Consider the following 18,621-nt stretch of genomic DNA (forward strand, 5'->3'; position numbering starts at 1 on the left):
CTCTTTACAATAGCCAGGACATGGAAGCAACCTAAATGCTCATCAACAAATGAATGGATACAGAAGATGTGGCATATATATACAATGGAATATTACTCAGCTATAAAAAGGGATGAGATGGAGCTATACGTAATGAGGTGGATAGAACTACAATCTGTCATACATAGTGAAGTAAGTCAGAAAGAGGACAAATATTGTATGCTAACTCACATATACGGAATCTAAAAATGGTACTGATGAACTCAGTGACAAGAATAAGGATGCAGATACAGAGAATGGACTGGAGAACTCGAGGTATGGGAGGGGGCGGGGGGTGAAGGGGAAGCTCAGACGAAGCGAGAGAGTAGCACAGACATATATATACTACCAACTGTAAAATAGTCAGTGGGAAGTTGTTGTATAACAAAGGGAGTCCAACTTGAGGATGGAAGATGCCTTAGAGGACTGGGGCAGGGAGGGTGGGGGGGACTTGAGGGGGGGGGAGTCAAGGAAGGGAGGGAATACGGGGATATGTGTATAAAAACAGATGATTGAACCTGATGTACCCCCCCAAAAAAAAATAAAAAAATAAAAAATAAATAAATAAATAAATAAATAAAATAAAAGTTATTATGAAATTTTTGTTAATTTTCTGAAGTGAAATACAGGCTCTGTGATTCTTTAAGAAAAATATCCTTATTCTTGTACATGCATGATATCCTTTTTAGGGATGAAATATCTTGATGTGTGAAACTAACTTGAGGCCTGAAACTGGCAAATGGTCCAACAATAATAAATATATTTGTACATACACTAGATAAAAATATGAAGCAAATACTGCAAAATGTTAATAAGAGACATCTCAGTGGAGGATATACAGACATTCATTGCATTATTCTTTTAACCACTTTGTATGCATGAAAACTTTCACAATAAAAAGTTGCAGAGGGGCAAGAATAGTCATTTTCTTTTAAGCACGTATGTATATTCACTCTTGAGCCAAACTAGGGGCAGACAGAATATTACTTTACATGGACGTAGAATGTTTCATTTTCCAGTAGCAGTATGCTTCAGAGAATCAGTTTTCCACCACTGACCCAGAGAAATTATGGCAGCCCTTCTGGCCAAGACCACAGGGAACAGCTGATTGACACACACCACCTGATTTAGAGCATCAGGATCCCCAGAGGGTAATCCACGCTGACCAGTGAACTTACATAGCAGCCTGTGCCCTTGGAAAAATCAGGGTCAAGAAGAGGGGCCTTCCAGCCTGCAACCTTCACAGCAGACAGAACCTGAAACTTTGCTAGGCTCGTTTTCTGGGAGACAGCATATCAAGCTGTGACATGAATGTAAAGCTAAATTAAACACTTAAACCATCAGTTCTACTCATTCATCCACTAAAGATGGATTTCTGTCTTCCCTGGTCTACTCCATAAAGCAGACTACCAGGTTCAACATTCAGCAAAACATATGAGATGCTACCCCCAAAACTCGACTTAAACCTAACAACAAAGCACTAGAATTATATAAGAAATTTTAGAAAGTCTGTAAGCATTCGATGTAGATATACCTAAAGTATTAAAAATAAGACTCAGACCTATGAAACAACATGGCAGGATGTTTCCTATCTATAAATAGAGGTTTTTTGTTTTGGGGTCCAAATCTCAACAGTTCTGGGCACTAGTTCACTATGAAGTCAGAGGGCCAACCAGCCATCCATGACTTGCTACAGGATCTGATATTCTTTTTTAACTGGAGTGAACTGAAACTCAGCAGTAAGCACTGAATTTTCAAGTAGCCCAATGCAATCAGAGACTCCACTTCAGTTACACTTCTTTTTTTCTGTCCTTTCATTTTTATCATCTCTTTTATCTATCTATATGTGTGTGTATGCATGTCTCGTGTGTGTATATATACATGTTTATGTATATGTACATATATACATACATAAACACATTGTGCATATATATACATATATACTTGTTGCTGTCTTCTTTTCTTTTTCCTGTCTTTCCTCTTCCCCTCTCAAATCCTCCAGAGCCACCCAAAGGCACTGTTATCACCCGGTTAAACTTCAGGCTGTGAAGCTATAAAGAATCCTGATGTGGCCCATGAAGCCTGATGGAATCGGGCCACAGGCTGGAGGAGTTACAGGAAGAATGGTTCACTTTCCTTTAACCAAAGAACAATCACCCTGTTTATGAGTTGTCAGGGGCCCTCTCCCTTTCAGGGACCACTGCCTGCCTTTGATCTTTAACCAGCCCTCTATACCTCTCTTTAAGAGAAGCAGGCAACCACGACACTGGGATCTCATTTGTTGCTTCATGTTATTCTAGGAAGAGGCACGATACAGGAGGGCTGAAAACATCAATGATTTGGGACTATCTGTGGACTTAACTTATCCAAATTATGAATTCTGTTCAATGCCACCATCTTCTGATTTCTTGAAAAGTTTCTGGTCTGTTTGTAAGCACCAAGCTAGCACAGAAGGAAATACAGAGAGACTTTTTTTTTTTAAGTTATTCACCAGAGAGGTATGAGCACATTACATTCATTTACCAAAAATTTACCGCCTATGAAAACTCCCTTTTATGAGCGAAGCATGAATTAACCACGGGCCCTCCATCTCCAGCAGCCCTCAACGAACCTGTTTCCAAAACTCCAGGGAGAATGAATCTCTGATGATGTTCCAGCCAGAAGGCTAGGGATCCTCTGCTGCCTCCAGGCTAGATGAGCCCCCACAGGGGAACCGGGAAGAAGAAGGCTCAGCAATGAGGGCCAAGAGCCCACCGCTGAAAATAGTGTGGGTGAGAGGATGCTCAAAAAGTGGAGAAACACATGCCAAGGGCGGCGAGGTAGCCATTTGGAAGCACTGGGCAGTGTTTCCCATTTGCAGGCTCTAGGAGTGATCTGAGCCCCTTTCTGAGGCTTATCCTCTCAATGCCTCAATTTCTTCATCTCACAAATGGGGATAATAATAGTATCCCTGGGAAGTCGTAAGGTTTGTAATGATTAAATGAGTCAGTTTGCATGAAGTGCTTAGAATAGGGCTTGGCACATGGTAAGCACTGTGTAAATGCTACCTAATCACTAGTATTACAGGCCAGAACCATACCAACAGAAAAGCCTACCCAAGAAAACATGCCTTCTTCAATCCCCCCCAACAGACGTACTACTAACCAGCTGGAAATGCCCAGGTTCAATTCTTTGGTTCCCTTTTTAAGCTCCAGCATCTCTGGAGTGGTATCAGCTAAGGCCAAAGGAGCAAGACTCCTTTCTCTAAGCAACTAGGTTCAGGCAGAAAATGCAGCATGGCAACATCATATGATTAAAATGGAAACTGACATATGAATAAAATGCAAATCTATCTGACTTGCATTTCAGAGCCCAGGTGGTGCTCTCAGTGTGTAAGTTCTACATCTTCTAACAAATGTCCCTAACTCTGCAACATCGTGACCCTCAAAAACGAACCTTCTCGTTGAAGACACACAAATTACCCTACACATTACAAAGACATAAATGCAATGAACTTCAACAAAGTACGTGGCCCCAGAGTATGTGGCATAAACAGGTAAGTGGCCACTGCCACACCTAGGTGACACAGTAAGTCAATTCTTCAGAATAGGCAAATCCACTCACTTCCTTGCCCCGCTGCCGTGCCACACCTGGAACACCATGTTGACAATACTTACGCATTACAATAGGGCTTCTTTTCATAGCCTTTGTAGTTGTTCATGTTGAGAGCCATCTTGCAAACTTCACAATGGAAACATCCTTTATGCCAATACTGAAAAAAATAAATATTTAAAATTTCAGTACAATGCCAGTTGTTTCCAGGATGGGTACAGAAAGGAGACATTTTTAGTGCAACACAAGTCCCCGTATCTGAAAATACTACAGCAAAATGATTGTAGGTACCAGTGGATGTTTGCCGACTTTCAGTTAAGTAGATAAAGCAGGCAGTTATTAAAATGGAGCTTTAAACGAATCCCCGCCACAATGTACAGACTCAGATGGAAGAAATGCCAAGGGTTCTGACCACATTACGCTTCCATGAGCTGCCAAAAAGGAATTGTGCGCTCGGTTAATGGAGAAATGGAGCTTGTGAAGTGGCCTCAAAAGGAAAACGAATCCAGTTCAAAGTGTCGAAACACTGTAGCATCTCCATAAATACGTGTCCACCGGAAGTCAGGCAACCCGAGGCGGCCGGAGGCGCACTATGGAAGTACCCCTGGCCCCCCATCCCTGTCCAGCTTCCACTAAATTGCGGGAAAGGTGGATTCTGTCTGGGATGACTCGAGGCATTTGTATGACCATACACAAATTTCACCAGGACTGCCTCCCGCAGGCTCAATTATCACTCGCTCAGGATAGCGCCAGGGTCTCTCTCCCAGGCTGTTCAACTCCATCCACGCCCGGGAAGGGCAAGGGAGCAGGGCTGCGGGGGCCGAGCTAAAGCCACTTCCTCTGGAATTCCCCAGCCGGGTGGATTAGCCCCCCGTGGGTCTGGCTCGCCGCGCTCCGCCCGGGCTCTCCAGCGGGGATTATTCTTAGCAATGCGGCAGCGGCTGCCCCGTGACATATTAATTACTATTTGCCTCTCCACCTCGCCGCCTTCATGCGAGGCGCTGGGGCAGGGGTGAGGTGGGGATCCGGGCGGATCCTTGGGTGGGGGTGCGGGGCAGTGAGGGGTCCGAGTGGAGGTGCGAGAGGCGCGGCTCGCCGAACTGCCCCCGGGGGCCCAGCCCGGGCTCTCCGAGCCCCGCGCCGCGCTCCGCCAGGCGCCCTCCGCAGCCGCTCTGCCGCTGCCGGCGCAGCGCCGCACCCCCGCCACCCGCACCCCGACAAAAGGCTTTCCCGGTTCCAACATCACGATGGCCAAGCGTGCTCTCTGGCACTCCTGCGGGCGTTTTCCTTCGTGTGCCCCCACCCGGTGCCAAGACACACATACACACACACACACGCACAGACCCACTCTTCTCTTTCCATCCCAGATGCCAAAACTTCTCCGAGCAGGTGCAGCCTGACGCCCGGCAGGTCCCGACTGGCCCGGCGCCCCCTTCGCTCACCTTATCCAGGCAGTTGACTTTCTCCGTGGGATACACGACTTTCCCGCAGCGGGCGCACTGGGGGTTCATTGTCGCGGTTCCCGGGGGCGGCGACTGGGCGGCGGCGACGTAGGCTGGGGGCTCCGAGGAGCCGCTGTGACATCCCCCGGCGAGCCCCGCACCGCCTCCGGGCAGGCGGGAGGGCGACGGGCGGCCGGGCGCGGGGGTCGGGAGTCGGCGCGGGGCCGGGGGCGAGCGGGCCGCGCGGCGCCCGGGGAGGCGGCGCGGGCGCGGGTGGGTGCGCGGCGGGGCCTGGCGCCGGGGGGCGGCCGCGCTCTCGGGCTCGGGCTCGGCTCCGGCTCGGGCTCCGCGCCGCTCGCTCTGCGTCGCTCGCACTCCAGGTACCGGTGACTCACACAGACACTCGCTCCCGCCCCTCGCGCTCACTCGCTCCCCCGCCTCGCCGCCGCCGCGCAGGCCAAACCCACCGGCGCGCCCGGACCGAAGTGGCAGGGAACGAGCACGTCGGGCCCCCGGCGAGGGCGGGCGAAGCGGGGGAAGGGGGCGGGCAGACAGCCCAGAGGCTCTGCGGGCTGCGCGGGCTGCGACCCCCAGGCCCGGGAGCGAGCTTCGCGCCGCTGCCGCAGCGGGGGCAGCCAGGTGGGCGGCGGCGGGGGCCGGGAGCGATGGGGGTGGGAGAACGGGGCCGGGGAGGGCTCAAACCCGCGCACTCCCTGCCCCCCTCCCTCCGGGCTCCTGCCCCCAGCCGGTGCACCCCCGCTCCCAGGCAGACTGACGTTCCTGGTACCCAGAGGTCGCGGGGAGAGCGGGGCGGGGGTGCGCCCGCCCTCCTCCTCCTCCGGCCCGGGGTCGCCCGCAGCGGCGCACCCACGCCCCACGCAGCGCCCAGTCCCCGGGCGGAGGTTGGTCCGGACGCGCGCAGCGACGCGCTCGGGCCCGGCAGCCGGGAGACCCGCGGGGAGCCCGGAGACTCACGTCCCCGCGGCGCCCCGGGCTGTGCCGCACCCGCTCCCACGGGCCTCCTCCGAGAGAAGGCGTCCCCCCGCGTGCCTGCGCGAAGTCCTCGGACCCTGGGTGGGAAGAGAAGCCTCTCACTGGCTCCCCACCACTGCACCTTTTTATATCTGTTCTTGGAGAAAGACTGGTCATTTTAGGCCCGAGTCAAGCCTTTCCTGATTAAAGGGTCCTCATTCATTTTGCTGTGTGTGTTTTTGCAATTAAGCACTACAGGGTCTACGAAAAGTTCTTCACCTCCATCAAGGGAAGCAATTACAAACACATGGTCCTAACCGGAGGGGCCAGAAAATCAAGCTGAAGGCTGAGGGTAGGATACCAAACGGAATAGGAGTCGGTTTTTGGTTTTAGTAAGGTTATTGGTCTTGCTTCGTAAAAGGCAGCAAAATGGAGCTGCGGCCTGAGTTCAAAGCCCAACCCTGCCATTTACTGTCGTGTGATTTTGTGCAACTAGTTAGCCTCTCTATGCCTCAATCATCACATCTGCAAAATGGGGATAACACAGCGCTGGAAAACAGCTCCTGCTCTCCTAGTGTGAGGATTATGTGAGTCAGCAGTTCTGAAGTGTTTCGACCTTCCTGGCCTCGGTAAACGCTACGGAAGTGTCAGCGAGCATTATCACAGGCCGGTTAGAACAAATAAGCAAAAGCATTCCGTTGCTGGCACACAGATTAAGACTCACTAATGCCACAAAGCAACTACTGTAACAAATACTAGTCTTTTTTTTTTTTTTTAATCATATCTGCAGCCTTTCATAACAAAGAAAACTACTGATTTCTGAGCTCCTCAGGCAGGCTGCGTTGATAAAATATCATTCATAATGAGGCTGTGCTGCCTGACTTCTCAAGAGATCACTTCTTAAAATCCATCCACCAGTGCAGCAGCCTTTGAACTCCACTTTGCCCTGCTCACCAGTCCACCTCAAAAGCAAATAAAACAATAATCTGCTGTCAGAGAGGATCCGTTGTCATTTAAAAATACCTCAGAGCTAATTAGAAATGCTTAAGGCCGCAGGTGAAAGTGGAGGACTTTACGCTGAGTGAAATAAGCCAAATACCGCATGATGTCACTTATACGTGGTATGTTAAAGGGGAAAAAAAAGCGGGGAAAGAGTGAAACTCACAGAAAGAGAGAGTAAAAAGTGGTTGCTAGGGGTTGGGTGGTGAAACAGGGAGAGGTTGGTAAATGGGTACCAACATTCAGTTATAAGATGAATAAGGTCTGAGGACCTAATATGTAACATGGCGACTATAGTTAACATGGTATTGTATAACTGACATTTGCTAAGAGTAGAACTTAAATGTTCTCACCAAAAAAAAAGGGGAAAATATGAGAGGTGATGCATGTGTTAACTCCATAGGGGGAGGATTCCTTTCACAATGTATACGGGCATCAAATCATCACATTGTACACTTTAAATATCTTACAATTTTATTTGTCAATCATACTTTAATAAAACTGTGGAGGGGGAAGGACCTACATTGAATACTTATTTAAAAAAAAAAAGAAAAGATAAAAAAGTATATGATCACCTGGAAGACTAATTTTTTTTAGCACTTAGATTTTCCTAACTGTAGATCATAAAATATAGTTTAAAAATCCTGTTGTGTTTTTTAAATGGTAAGAAAAAGTTATAAGGAAGCATGATGGTGATATGTGACATTTATAGCTGATTTATTGGATCTTTTAACTATGAATTACATAATTTCCTAGCCAACCAGCACTTATCACAATGCCCAACACATAGTACATGCTTATTAAATGTTTTTCGAAATAAAGTATGAATAAGACAAATGAATGTATTAAAATTGGAATTACCTATGCTGTTTTATTCTCTCATAAGTAACTAGTGAATACTCAAGTTATATTTTCCTCTCATATATGTTCTTCTTGCTATTTTCATTTTCTGCATTAAGCCAGCTTCTAAGTTTCTTAGTGCCATTTTACTGATGTAAGAAGAGTTTTAATACCATCTGTCTTTAAAGGGCTTCTTTATTTCAAAATTCAAAGTGCTATAAACAGAGAATTGGCTGAAACCTGTCATCTGGTCCAGCCTTCCTCTTTCAAGAGAATGAATGATTTAATTATCCACTAGGGAGACCTTTGCCCCTTTCATGTCTTTTTCACTTGACTAGTCAAGAAATCCATCCTTATGGTAACTATACCCCAATATCTCTAATTAAATCCTTTTCTGCTGGCTTGGACATCCATAGATAAAGAAAAATTTACCATCATGACCCTTGTGAAAACATTTATATACTCAAAAAACTGAAATTATTCTTTAGTTAAAATTCCCAGATCTGTTTACTTTTACCTCTGGGACATATTTATATAGAACATATTGAAGTCTCTGTAATTACCTTTATTATTTAAGCTACATAAATTGAACTCCAAATTAAAATCCTTAAAGGGTAATTAATATTACAAAAGGCCAAGTAGTGGCTTTGACAAACAGAGGATGCAGAGTGTGGTGGACTGTATTATTGGTTCACAATTTTCTGTTCCTTTCCAGCCTGGTAACACTTCCTGTAGGCAGAGTGCATTTCCCCACTGCAGTGACTCTGAGTTTGATCATGTGACTTCCTTTAGCCAATGGAATTCCAGAGGGCATGACAGATGTCATATCAGAGTGGAAGCTTTACAACATTTGCATGGTTTGCCTCTTTTCTCCCACCTTCATGAGCTTTGGCACCTGGCTGTAAGAAGAGCATATCCCAGGGACTGGCTGCTTCTTTGACTTTTGTCCAGGAATTTAAAGACCTGTCTAGCGAGTAGAGCCCAAATGAATTCAGTAAGCCCAGTCATGCCCAGCAGAGCCACAGCAAGCCCACAACCCTCACATAATGGGAGGATGAACTAATCGTTTCTGTGAGCCACTGAAATTGGGAGGGGGGTGGTGTTCATTACTGCAGCAAAAGCTGACTGATACACCAATGACAGGAATTAAAGAGAAATGCTTTCCACTTCATCACACCAACAAAGAACTAATGGATTTACATACAAGATTCAGCATGGGTTATTTTTTTTTCCCTAAAATACACATTAGAAGTGTAGTAAAGCATTACTCTCATTGCTAATTAATAAATGATTAATTCTCTCCTTACACAAAGTTTTATTATGTGCCTTGTGTTTGTCAGACATTGTGTAAAATTGTGTACATTTTTCCAGTTGGCTCAAACTCACCATAGAGGTAAGTTTTCCCAGCCAACAATATGGTGGGTGAAACTAAAAGAAAATGGTAAATTTTAGCTCAGAGTTTCATTTGACAGCTGTAGATGAGCCTTAGCCTAATGAAGCACTTATCCAAAGATCTCACGCACTTTAGAGAAATTATCTCATTTACCGTTATAGTACCACTACAGTCAATAAGAAATGTAAAATAAAAGCATTAACAGAAATTCAAGATTCAGAAGCTGTTAGAGAAACAATTACTAATTTTCATTTGTCCATTCAATATAAAATTATTGGTAGGCAAGGTGTTAGGGACAAGGGGATGCAATGGAGAATAAGGCATGATCTCTGCTTATAATAAAATCTTGTGGGACAGATAAGTAAGCAATGAACTACAATACAATGTGATAAATGCTATAAACTAAAACTCTGCCCCAGACACCATGGGAGAACAGAATAAGAGCTTGAAATTCAGCTGGGAAATCAGAAAATGCTACCTAAAGGAAGTGCACACCACACTTCCTACCAAGAGTAGGAACCAGCTAGTGCCACTCCCCCGGAAATCTAAACACCCCTAAAGTGAGGGTTTTAGAGTAATTGGCCTATTTGTTCCTGTTTTGGGGATGTGATCATTATGCTTTTACACACATGCTGAAATTTTATTTGTCACTTTAATGTCTCTTCCCAACATAGCATAGAAACAAACTTCAAATAATGATTTTTTTCTCTCTTTTTTTCCAGTTTTATTGAGATATGATTGACATACAGTACCACATAATGACCTGACTTACATATATTGTCAAATTATTTCTTGATAGATGACACACTTCATCAAAACAAGGCCCACCAAATCTCCAATTTACCAAAAACATTTGTAGATATCAACTCATAATTGTAAGTTTGACCCAAAACATTTTAAGATTTGGAAAGAGGGAAAAGAAAGGCACGAGGAGCAGCAACATTTTATTCTGGTCTTCATGGAACTGAGCCCCCTAAGATGAAAGACAAGACAGACTCTCCATGGTAGGCAAAACAATGACCCCCCCACCCCCACCCCCTGAAGACGGCATCCACATCCTAATACTGAGAGCCTGTGAAAATGTCACCTTACATGGCAAAAGGAACTTTGCAGATGTCATTGAGTTAAGGATCTTAAGATAGAGAGATAATCCCAGATTATCCCAGTGGGCCAATGTAATCACAAGCATCTTTATAAGAGGGAGGCAGGAAGGTCAGAGTCAGAAAAGGAGATGTGACAATGGAAGCAGAGGTCAGACAGAGGGCGATTTGAAGATGCTATGGTGCTGGCCTGGAAGACAGAGGAAGGGGCCACAACGCAAAGAATGCAGGCAGCCTCTAGACACTGGAAAAGGCAAGGAAGCAGATTCTCTCCTCCAGAAGGAACACAGCCCTGTCGACATCTTGATTTTAGGACTTCTGACCTTCAGAACCATGATAATAAATTTATGTTGTTTTCAGCCAATAAGTTTATGTTGTTACAGCAGCAATAAGAAACTAATATACTCTCTAGGTGTGAATTCCGTTCTGTCTTTAGGACCACATTGAGTTCCAGGGCTGCTAAAGAGGAGCAGCTGGAAATCAGAAGGGCTGTGATTCTTCATCATCACTGGCTCCAACAGAAAGATCCTAAAGCAAACTAGTTAGAAGCACAACATGCCTTCATTCTCTCTCCCCCATAATAATTAAAGGGCTTATTTTACTGGAAGTCTTCAGATAATTGCCTCACTTCTCCATTTAATTTCTCACACATAGACACAAATATTCTGAGTTGCTCAAAAAAGTCAACATATTTCTCTCCATCTTCCTCTTCTCCTCTTTACAGTAACTTGATGAGTAACATCCTCATCTTCCCAGCCAGAACCCTAAAAATCAACCCAAACTCTTCCTAACCATCCTGGTCTAGTTACCCAATCCTGTCAACTTTACCTCCAAAAGAGTTCATGGCTCTGTTACCATACCCGCTGCCACTGCCTTAGCTTAGCAATTTATCATATCTACCTTGGACTCTTCTGTAACAGCCCTCTAAGAAGTCTTATTGGAAGTTCCTGGTGGCACAGTGGTTAAGAATCCACCTGCCAATGCAGGGGACACAGGTTCAATCCCTGGGCTGGGAAAATCCCACATGCCGAGGAACAACTAAGCCCGTGTGCCACAACTACTGAGCCTGCGCTCTAGAGCTTGCAAGCCACACTACTGTGCCTACATGCCACAACTACTCAAGCCTACAAGCCTACAGCCCGTGCTCCACAGCAAGAGAAGCCCACACACTGCAATGAAGAGTAGCCCCCACTCACCCCAACTAGAGAAAGTTTACGCACAGCAACAAAGACCCAATGCAGCCTAAATAAATAAATAAATAATTTTTTAAGAAAAGAAGTCTTATCATCATGCAAGTCATGGAAGGATGCCATGGCTTCATTTTCTAAACTTAGTTATGAATCAAGTATTACTATATAAAACTCACTAGTTTATGACAGTTGGAATAAGTTAAATTTTAAAAGGACTTTTCCCGCTTTTCTTCCCCCTCAGTCTCAGGAACTGGAGATGATCTAGATAAGATAAGTGTTCCTGAGAACCCTGGTCTCAAGGCACACGGAGAGAAAAGCAATTTCTTCTAGGAGGACGTGTTCCCTAGGGGTCAGAATTCTGGGGAAAAAAAATATTTTCAAGCCAGCTTTCTCTAACAACTACAAACACAATAAAATAGCCGATTTTGTCCATTTTCAGGGCAAATTTTTCCATTAATTCCCAATTAAGTGAGTACTTGTAAGGATGTTTTGTACACACATAAACCTGGTTGGGGTATTAGTCAGAGTCTAGCTTTCTGATGCCCCTCGTTTCTCTGTTTGAGGGCTCTATTTCCCATTTTAAAAAGCTGAATTTAAAGATGAAATTGTGTGGTGGGCCAGCATGCTGCTTGTAACCTTAACTCTAAGGGTCACTCTAGAGTCATTTCAGCCCTCTAATGTGGCTCAGGTCTCCCTTCGCTGGTCTAAAACCACAGTGGGTGCTCAGATCACTGAATGGCCAATTCTTATGCGTGACCTCCAGACAAACAAGTCTTTTAATTAATGAGCAAGTTTCCCTATGGAAACACTGCACAGTATGAGGACTCTGCCTTCACGGTTCCCATAAATTCCTCAGTTGCCTGAGAAAGCCATAATTAGTAATTGACCAGGAGGAGTCTTGTCCCTCTTCTTCAGAGCAAAGTTCTCACGTAATACCTTCACTTTTATCCTGACAAATCTTGTTAAGGCAGCCAAATTGAGGAAAAGCAGCAGACCAGACTCTTACCTAACCACTCAGCCCAGACTACTCAGTGTCTTTCAACTCGGTAAACCCCAGTGTCTTTCCAGCCCCTGCCCCCAGTATCTTTCAACTGGTTGGGTAGTTTCCTGTGTCTTTCAATTGGGTTTCTCCCAGCATCTGTCAACTGTGTGGGTATTTCCCTAGTGTCTTTCAGCACCCTGTTAGCATCTTTCAAACCCGCCCCCCAGTATCTTTCAAATGGTGGACAAGGTGTTATTATACACCACCAAATAAAACTCAGGATCAGCAACCAATGCAGGAGATCCGAGAACCAAGAGAGACTCACCCAAATTCATCTGGACTCTCTGAGGAGGTGGATGGGCACAAGGGTCTCTGATGGTACCAAGGCTCTGGTTCCTCGTAGAGTTCAGGCAAAGCTGAGAAGTCTGCTCTGGGTCCCTTAGCTGGTTGCCAAAACTCTCAATAGAAAAAAAAAAAAAAAGAAAGGACAACATGAGAGTTGTGAGTTAAGTTTTATTTGGGGCAAAATGAGGGCTGTAGCCTGGGATACAGCCTCTCAGACAGCTGTGAGGAACTGCTCCAAAGAGGTAGGGGGGAAAGTCGGTATTATATGTGATTTCAGTGATGGGGGAGACATGCAGTCAAGCCCACATTTTGGCAGAGGCTTGCTGCTAGTCACAAGGAGCAGATGTCTCCATTAATGATTTTAGCACTTTTCCAGATAGGAGAGGATGCAAGAATTTGGGCTCATAAAATCTTCTCCTGAAAACGGCTAGCTATCTGAAGACCTGTTCTGCCGATTTTTCCCAGAGCACAGAGTGCCTCATTCCTGATCTCTGCCCTGAACTCCTTTCAGGGTGTGTTGAAGGGTAGCAACTGCAGTGGCTAGTGACCTAATCCTTGTAAAGGCAGGTGGCAAGTGACAATTTTTATCTGACACCTTGTAGTAAGTTATACTTTTTACACCAAAGCTCTGAGTCACTAATTAGCACCAATTTTGAACTTCAAAGGAAAGCAGAATTCTAACCTGCTTGGCAAGAATTGCAATTATGTTCAGTGACAAATTAAGGGATCATCCTCCTCTTAATATACACAAAAGCAAATAAAATTTAACAATTTTAAAAAGTTATATCAAATTATATGATTTAGGGGCAGTTGATAAAGGGTTGTTTTAAGTACTAAAAAAAAAAGGATAGGGTTAGAGTAAGTTTGTTAAAGTTCTCTGTGGACCTAGCAGAAAAGTGGGAGTGGGAAGGGACTCGAAAGTATCTCAAGCTCAAAGTTATTTTAGTGGGGAAAGGAGACAGTAACTCTAAAAAATGATGCAAAATGAAGGTGGTGTTTCCTTTAGACTCTGGTTACAGGAAAAAGAAAGCTGCTCAAATACTCTCAATGAGAGGAAATTCACAGTGATGTTCTATAAACTATCCAGTCTGTGGCATTTCAGTAATAGCAGCCGGATCGGACTAAGACACCTGTTGTTGGGATACTTCAGCTGATCGCCACATGTCTGCTTCTCCCTGTCATTACCAACTTGCTTATTCTCACCCTTATCCTTTCTCTCTTACATGCTTCTCCATAGATAGGTTTCCCTACTCACAAATCCTATTTACTCATACTTCTTCCTTATAAATTTGGCTGGCCATGGCCACACATGGCCTCGACTGCTTCTCTTAGCACCTTTTCACCTTCATCTCCTACAAGTAACATCCTTATGCTTTCCCAATTCCAGATCAGAAAAACATAGTGATGGGCCCAGCTCATGGTTTCACATCTCTGGGTCATTGGTCCACCTACTGGTTGACCCAGAGTCAGGTCTAAGCAGCTCTGGAGGAAGTGGGGAGGGGGCTTAGACAAGATCTCGTGGGGCAGGGGGACTTGATAGGCATTTGATGGTCTGACCCATCAAGAATGCTACTGGAAGCTCAAGAACAAAAATGAGGGAAAGGCTAGGCTCATTTTTTAAAAGCTGGATATCATCATAGACCAGAATCTAACCACGGATAAGATGTGGCTACAGGGATTTTTTTCCCCTTTTACATTAAATTTAAAATAAATTAGCAGAAGTATATGTATACACATGAGGGTGAGTCAAAAATTATCTGCATGCTGGCTGTAGAATTTATTTTAATTAACTTTTAGAAAAGACAAATACATCACTTTTCAACATAATCTCCTAGTTTTTCCATGTACTGTAATGTTTATTGCAGCACTATTTACAATAGCCAGGACATGGAAGCAACCTAAATGCCCATCAACAAATGAATGGATAAAGAAGATGTGACATATATATATACAATGGAATATTACTCCACTATAAAAAGGAATGAAATGGAGCTATATGTAATGAGGTGGATAGACCTAGAGTCTGTCATACAGAGTGAAGTAAGCCAGAAAGAGAAAAACAAATATTGTATGCTAACTCATATTTACAGAATCTAAAAAAAAAAAAAAAAAATGGTACTAATGAATCCAGTGACAAGACAAGAATAAAGATGCAGATGCAGATAATGGACTGGAGGACTTGAGGTTGGGGGAGCGGGGGGCGAAGGGGAAGCTGGGACGAAGTGAGAGAGTAGCATAGACATATATAGAGTACCAACTGTAAAATAGATAGCCAGTGAGAAGTTGCTATATAACAAAGGGAGATCAACTTGATGATGGGTGATGCCTTAGAGGGCCGGGACAGGGAGGGCGGGGATGTATCGAGGGAGGGAAGGAATATGGGGATATGTGTATAAATACAGCTGATTGACTTTGGTGTACCTCAAAAACTGGTACAAGAGTGTAAAGCAATTATATTCCAATTAAGAGCCAAAAAAAAAAAAAAAAAAACATGAAGAGATTCCCCAAAAAAAGAAAAAAGAAAAAAATCTCCAATACACTTTGTCCATCTGTCAACAAGCTTTCGTATTCCCTCATTAAAAAATGTTTTAGGCTGAGCTGCAAGCCACAAATGCAGCACTGTCTTCACTTCTTAATCAGAAGTGAATCTTCATCCTCATGGGGCTGCTTTCAGGGGACCAAACAGGTGAAAGTCTTTTGCAGCAAGATAAGGACTATAGGGAGGATGCTTTAACACCTCAAGATGAAGTTTTTGCAGAGTGTCAACAGTGTGGGCAGAAGTGTGTGGATGTGTATTGTCATGTAAGATCACAACGCCCTTGGATAGCAGCCCTCTGTGTTTAATCCAAAGTTTAGGCTTCAGCTCTTCCCACACTGTCAATACTCTGCAAAAACTTCCTTTTGAGATGTTAAAGCATCCTCCCTATAGTCCTGATCTTGCTCCATTGGACTTTCGCCTGTTTGATCCCCTGAAAGCAGCCCTATGTGGACAAAGATTCACTTCTGATGAAGAAGTAAAGACAGTGCTGCATTCATGGCTCGCGGCTCAGCCTAAAACATTTTTTAATGAGGTAATATGAAAGCTTGTTGGCAAAGTGTATTGAAAAGCAAGGAGATAATGTTGAAAAATGATGTATTTGTCTTTTCTAAAAGTTAATTAAAATTAATTCTACTGCCAGTGTGTGGATAATTCTTGACTCACCCGCATATATATTTTTGTTTTTAAGACATACTATTCTCATTTCTAAGGAGCAAAAGTAAATAAGAACAAAGAATTCATAATGGCCTCAAAAGAAAGCTCTGAGCCCTTAGCATTTGGAAAATGGCAAGTTCTGAGCAACCATTCAAAGACCTGTAGATGTGAATAGCCAGGACATGGAAGCAACCTATATGTCCATCAACAGAGGAATGGATAAAGAAGATGCGGCACATATATACAATGGAATATTACTCAGCCATAAAAAGGAAGGAAACTGGTTCATTTGCAGAGACATGGATTGACCTAGAGACTGTCACACACAGTGAAGTAAGTCAGAAAGAGAAAAACAAATATCATATATTAATGTGTATATGTGGAATCTGAAAAAATTGGTACAGACGATCTTATTTACAAAGCAGAAATAGAGACACAGACATAGAGAACAAATGCATGGATACCAAGGGGGGAAGGGGGGAGGTGGAATGAATTTGGAGATTGCGATTGACATAAATACACTATTGACACTGTATAAAATAGATAACTAATGAGAACCTACTGTATAGCACAGCAAACTCTACTCAGTGCTCTCTGGTGACCTAGACGAGAAGGAAATCCAAAAAAGAGGGGATATAAGTACACATATAGCTGATTCACTTTGCTACACAGTATAAATTAACACAATATCGTAAAGCAACTACACTCCAATTAAAAAAAAAAAGACCTGCACATGTGCTGCCCAAGAGACATAGAGCGAGAGCCACAAATGTGAGCCACATGTGCGATTTCAAGTTATCTAGTAGCTACATTTTAAAACATAATAAGGAACAAGTGGAAGATATTTTTGTAAAATATTTTATTTAACCTAATTTATCCACTATATTATTACTTCAACACGTGATCAATTTTTTTTTAAGTTAATGACAGAGTTTACATTCTTCCTTTTCATGCAAAGACCTCGGAATCCAGTGTGTTTTGCACCTACAGCACCTCTCACTGTGGACCAGACACATTTCACATGCTCAACAGTCACTGGTGGCCACTTGGAGAGCATAATACTTGTTCAACCCCAGGTAGCATGGACAGGGTCAGGTCAAAGAATCGGGCAGGGGTGAGTGCCTGCTCGCTCTGAAGGGCTCCAGGCCCAGAGAGATTACACCCTGGATAGCATCACCCTCTGCTGACATCAACGGGCGGAGCAGCCTGGAAAAGACAGTGAGGGCAGGTGCAAGTGAGTGAGAGGAAGAGAAGAAGAGCACAGAGTTTGGGGAAGGAAGAAAGAAAGTAGACTATGATGGAAGAGGCTACTGCAGCAACCACAGTGCAGGAGGGAGCTTGAACAGCACCAGAAAGGGCACCGTGATGGGTGGGAGGGAGCTGCTGAGAAGCAACTTCCCAGCAAGCCCAGCGGGGCGATTACAGAGGCAAACAAAGAAACAAGGGCCCTCAAAACTCTGGGAGGCCTGCGTGCTGTCCTGAACCACAGTGGGGCTGAAGTCAACAGGCCCAGAAACGCAGTTCATAAAAACCAAATGCCTGGAAAAAATCAACAGAGAGACATCAAGGACAAAGGCCATTTACGTAGTTGACAAAAGCAGAATATGTTTTACTGTACATGGACAAATCAATTCCGTTGATTAATGTACTTGAGCTCCTGGTAATGAGCTCCATGGGAAGGCTTCGCATAAGGAGAAGATAATTGCTGGGCAGGTTCTTCACGAGTGAAGAAATAAAGACCTGTTCTAATGGAAACTGAGCTAGCAGTTCCAGGGATCAACACTTTTTCTTTCATTTTCACTTCGTCCCCATTATCATCTTTCAGTTCAAACTCATCAGAAGAGGTTTTCCTGTTTCAAACACTGCCAGCAAAAGATGTCTGGTGGCAAAACTACATCAGAAGCAACCCACGCTGATGCAAAGGGGCTGAGATCTCAGGGAAAGATCGAGAAGGTGATTTTCCCTTTCGTTTACAATGACTCACCACACAAAGAACTTTGGCGTCTGCTCGTAACCATTTTTACAAATATGCGAGGTACAGACAGTGCCCATTAGGTACCAGAGCAAGTAAGTGCTCTTCAGCGCGAGTGATACAAACGAAGTGAAATGAATGGAACTGACGACATGGAGATGGCAGGAGGAAAGCGCCTGCATTATATAAAGAAACCTGAGCCCCTCCTGCTGCTGCTACAGCAGCTTCATCCAATAAAAACAGGTACTAAAGCTCAAATAAAACAAAACAGAGACTTCACGCTGTAACGGAGTACCTCTTAAAAATTAAAGTGAAAAGGTAAGACACAATGTGAAAGAGCGTGTAATGACATGAAAAGATGCTTCTGATATTTTGTTAAGCAAAAAACGCAGGTTATAAAAACATATATTCACTATGATCTCATTTTTGTTAATTTTATGTAAGTAAATGTGCACACAGAATGCTAGGCTGGTGTATACTAAAATGTCCACAGAGGTGGGATTGTAGTGGGTTTCATTTTCCTTTCTATCTATAGTTTCCAAATATTGTACAAATTTTCTACAATAAAGATTACTTTAACAAGA

The 18,621-nt window shown here is 44.0% G+C and overlaps 1 protein-coding gene across 2 annotated transcripts in view; it reads right to left on the reverse strand.

The window, feature by feature from the left end:
- NEBL (nebulette) overlaps positions 1-5,265 on the reverse strand; it is a 349,181-nt gene extending 343,916 nt beyond the window's left edge. For both annotated transcript variants that reach the window (XM_057731780.1, XM_057731781.1), the window contains exons 1-2: positions 5,052-5,265; positions 3,675-3,769 (exon numbers count right to left, since the gene is read on the reverse strand). In XM_057731780.1, coding sequence (XP_057587763.1) covers positions 3,675-3,769; positions 5,052-5,120 — 164 coding nt within the window. In that variant the 5' untranslated portion in view covers positions 5,121-5,265. The remainder of the gene's footprint in view (positions 1-3,674; positions 3,770-5,051) is intronic.
- Positions 5,266-18,621: the final 13,356 nt, after the last annotated feature.

Source organism: Hippopotamus amphibius, chromosome 4, assembly GCF_030028045.1.
Source record: "Hippopotamus amphibius kiboko isolate mHipAmp2 chromosome 4, mHipAmp2.hap2, whole genome shotgun sequence".
Taxonomy (NCBI): Eukaryota; Metazoa; Chordata; class Mammalia; order Artiodactyla; family Hippopotamidae; genus Hippopotamus; species Hippopotamus amphibius.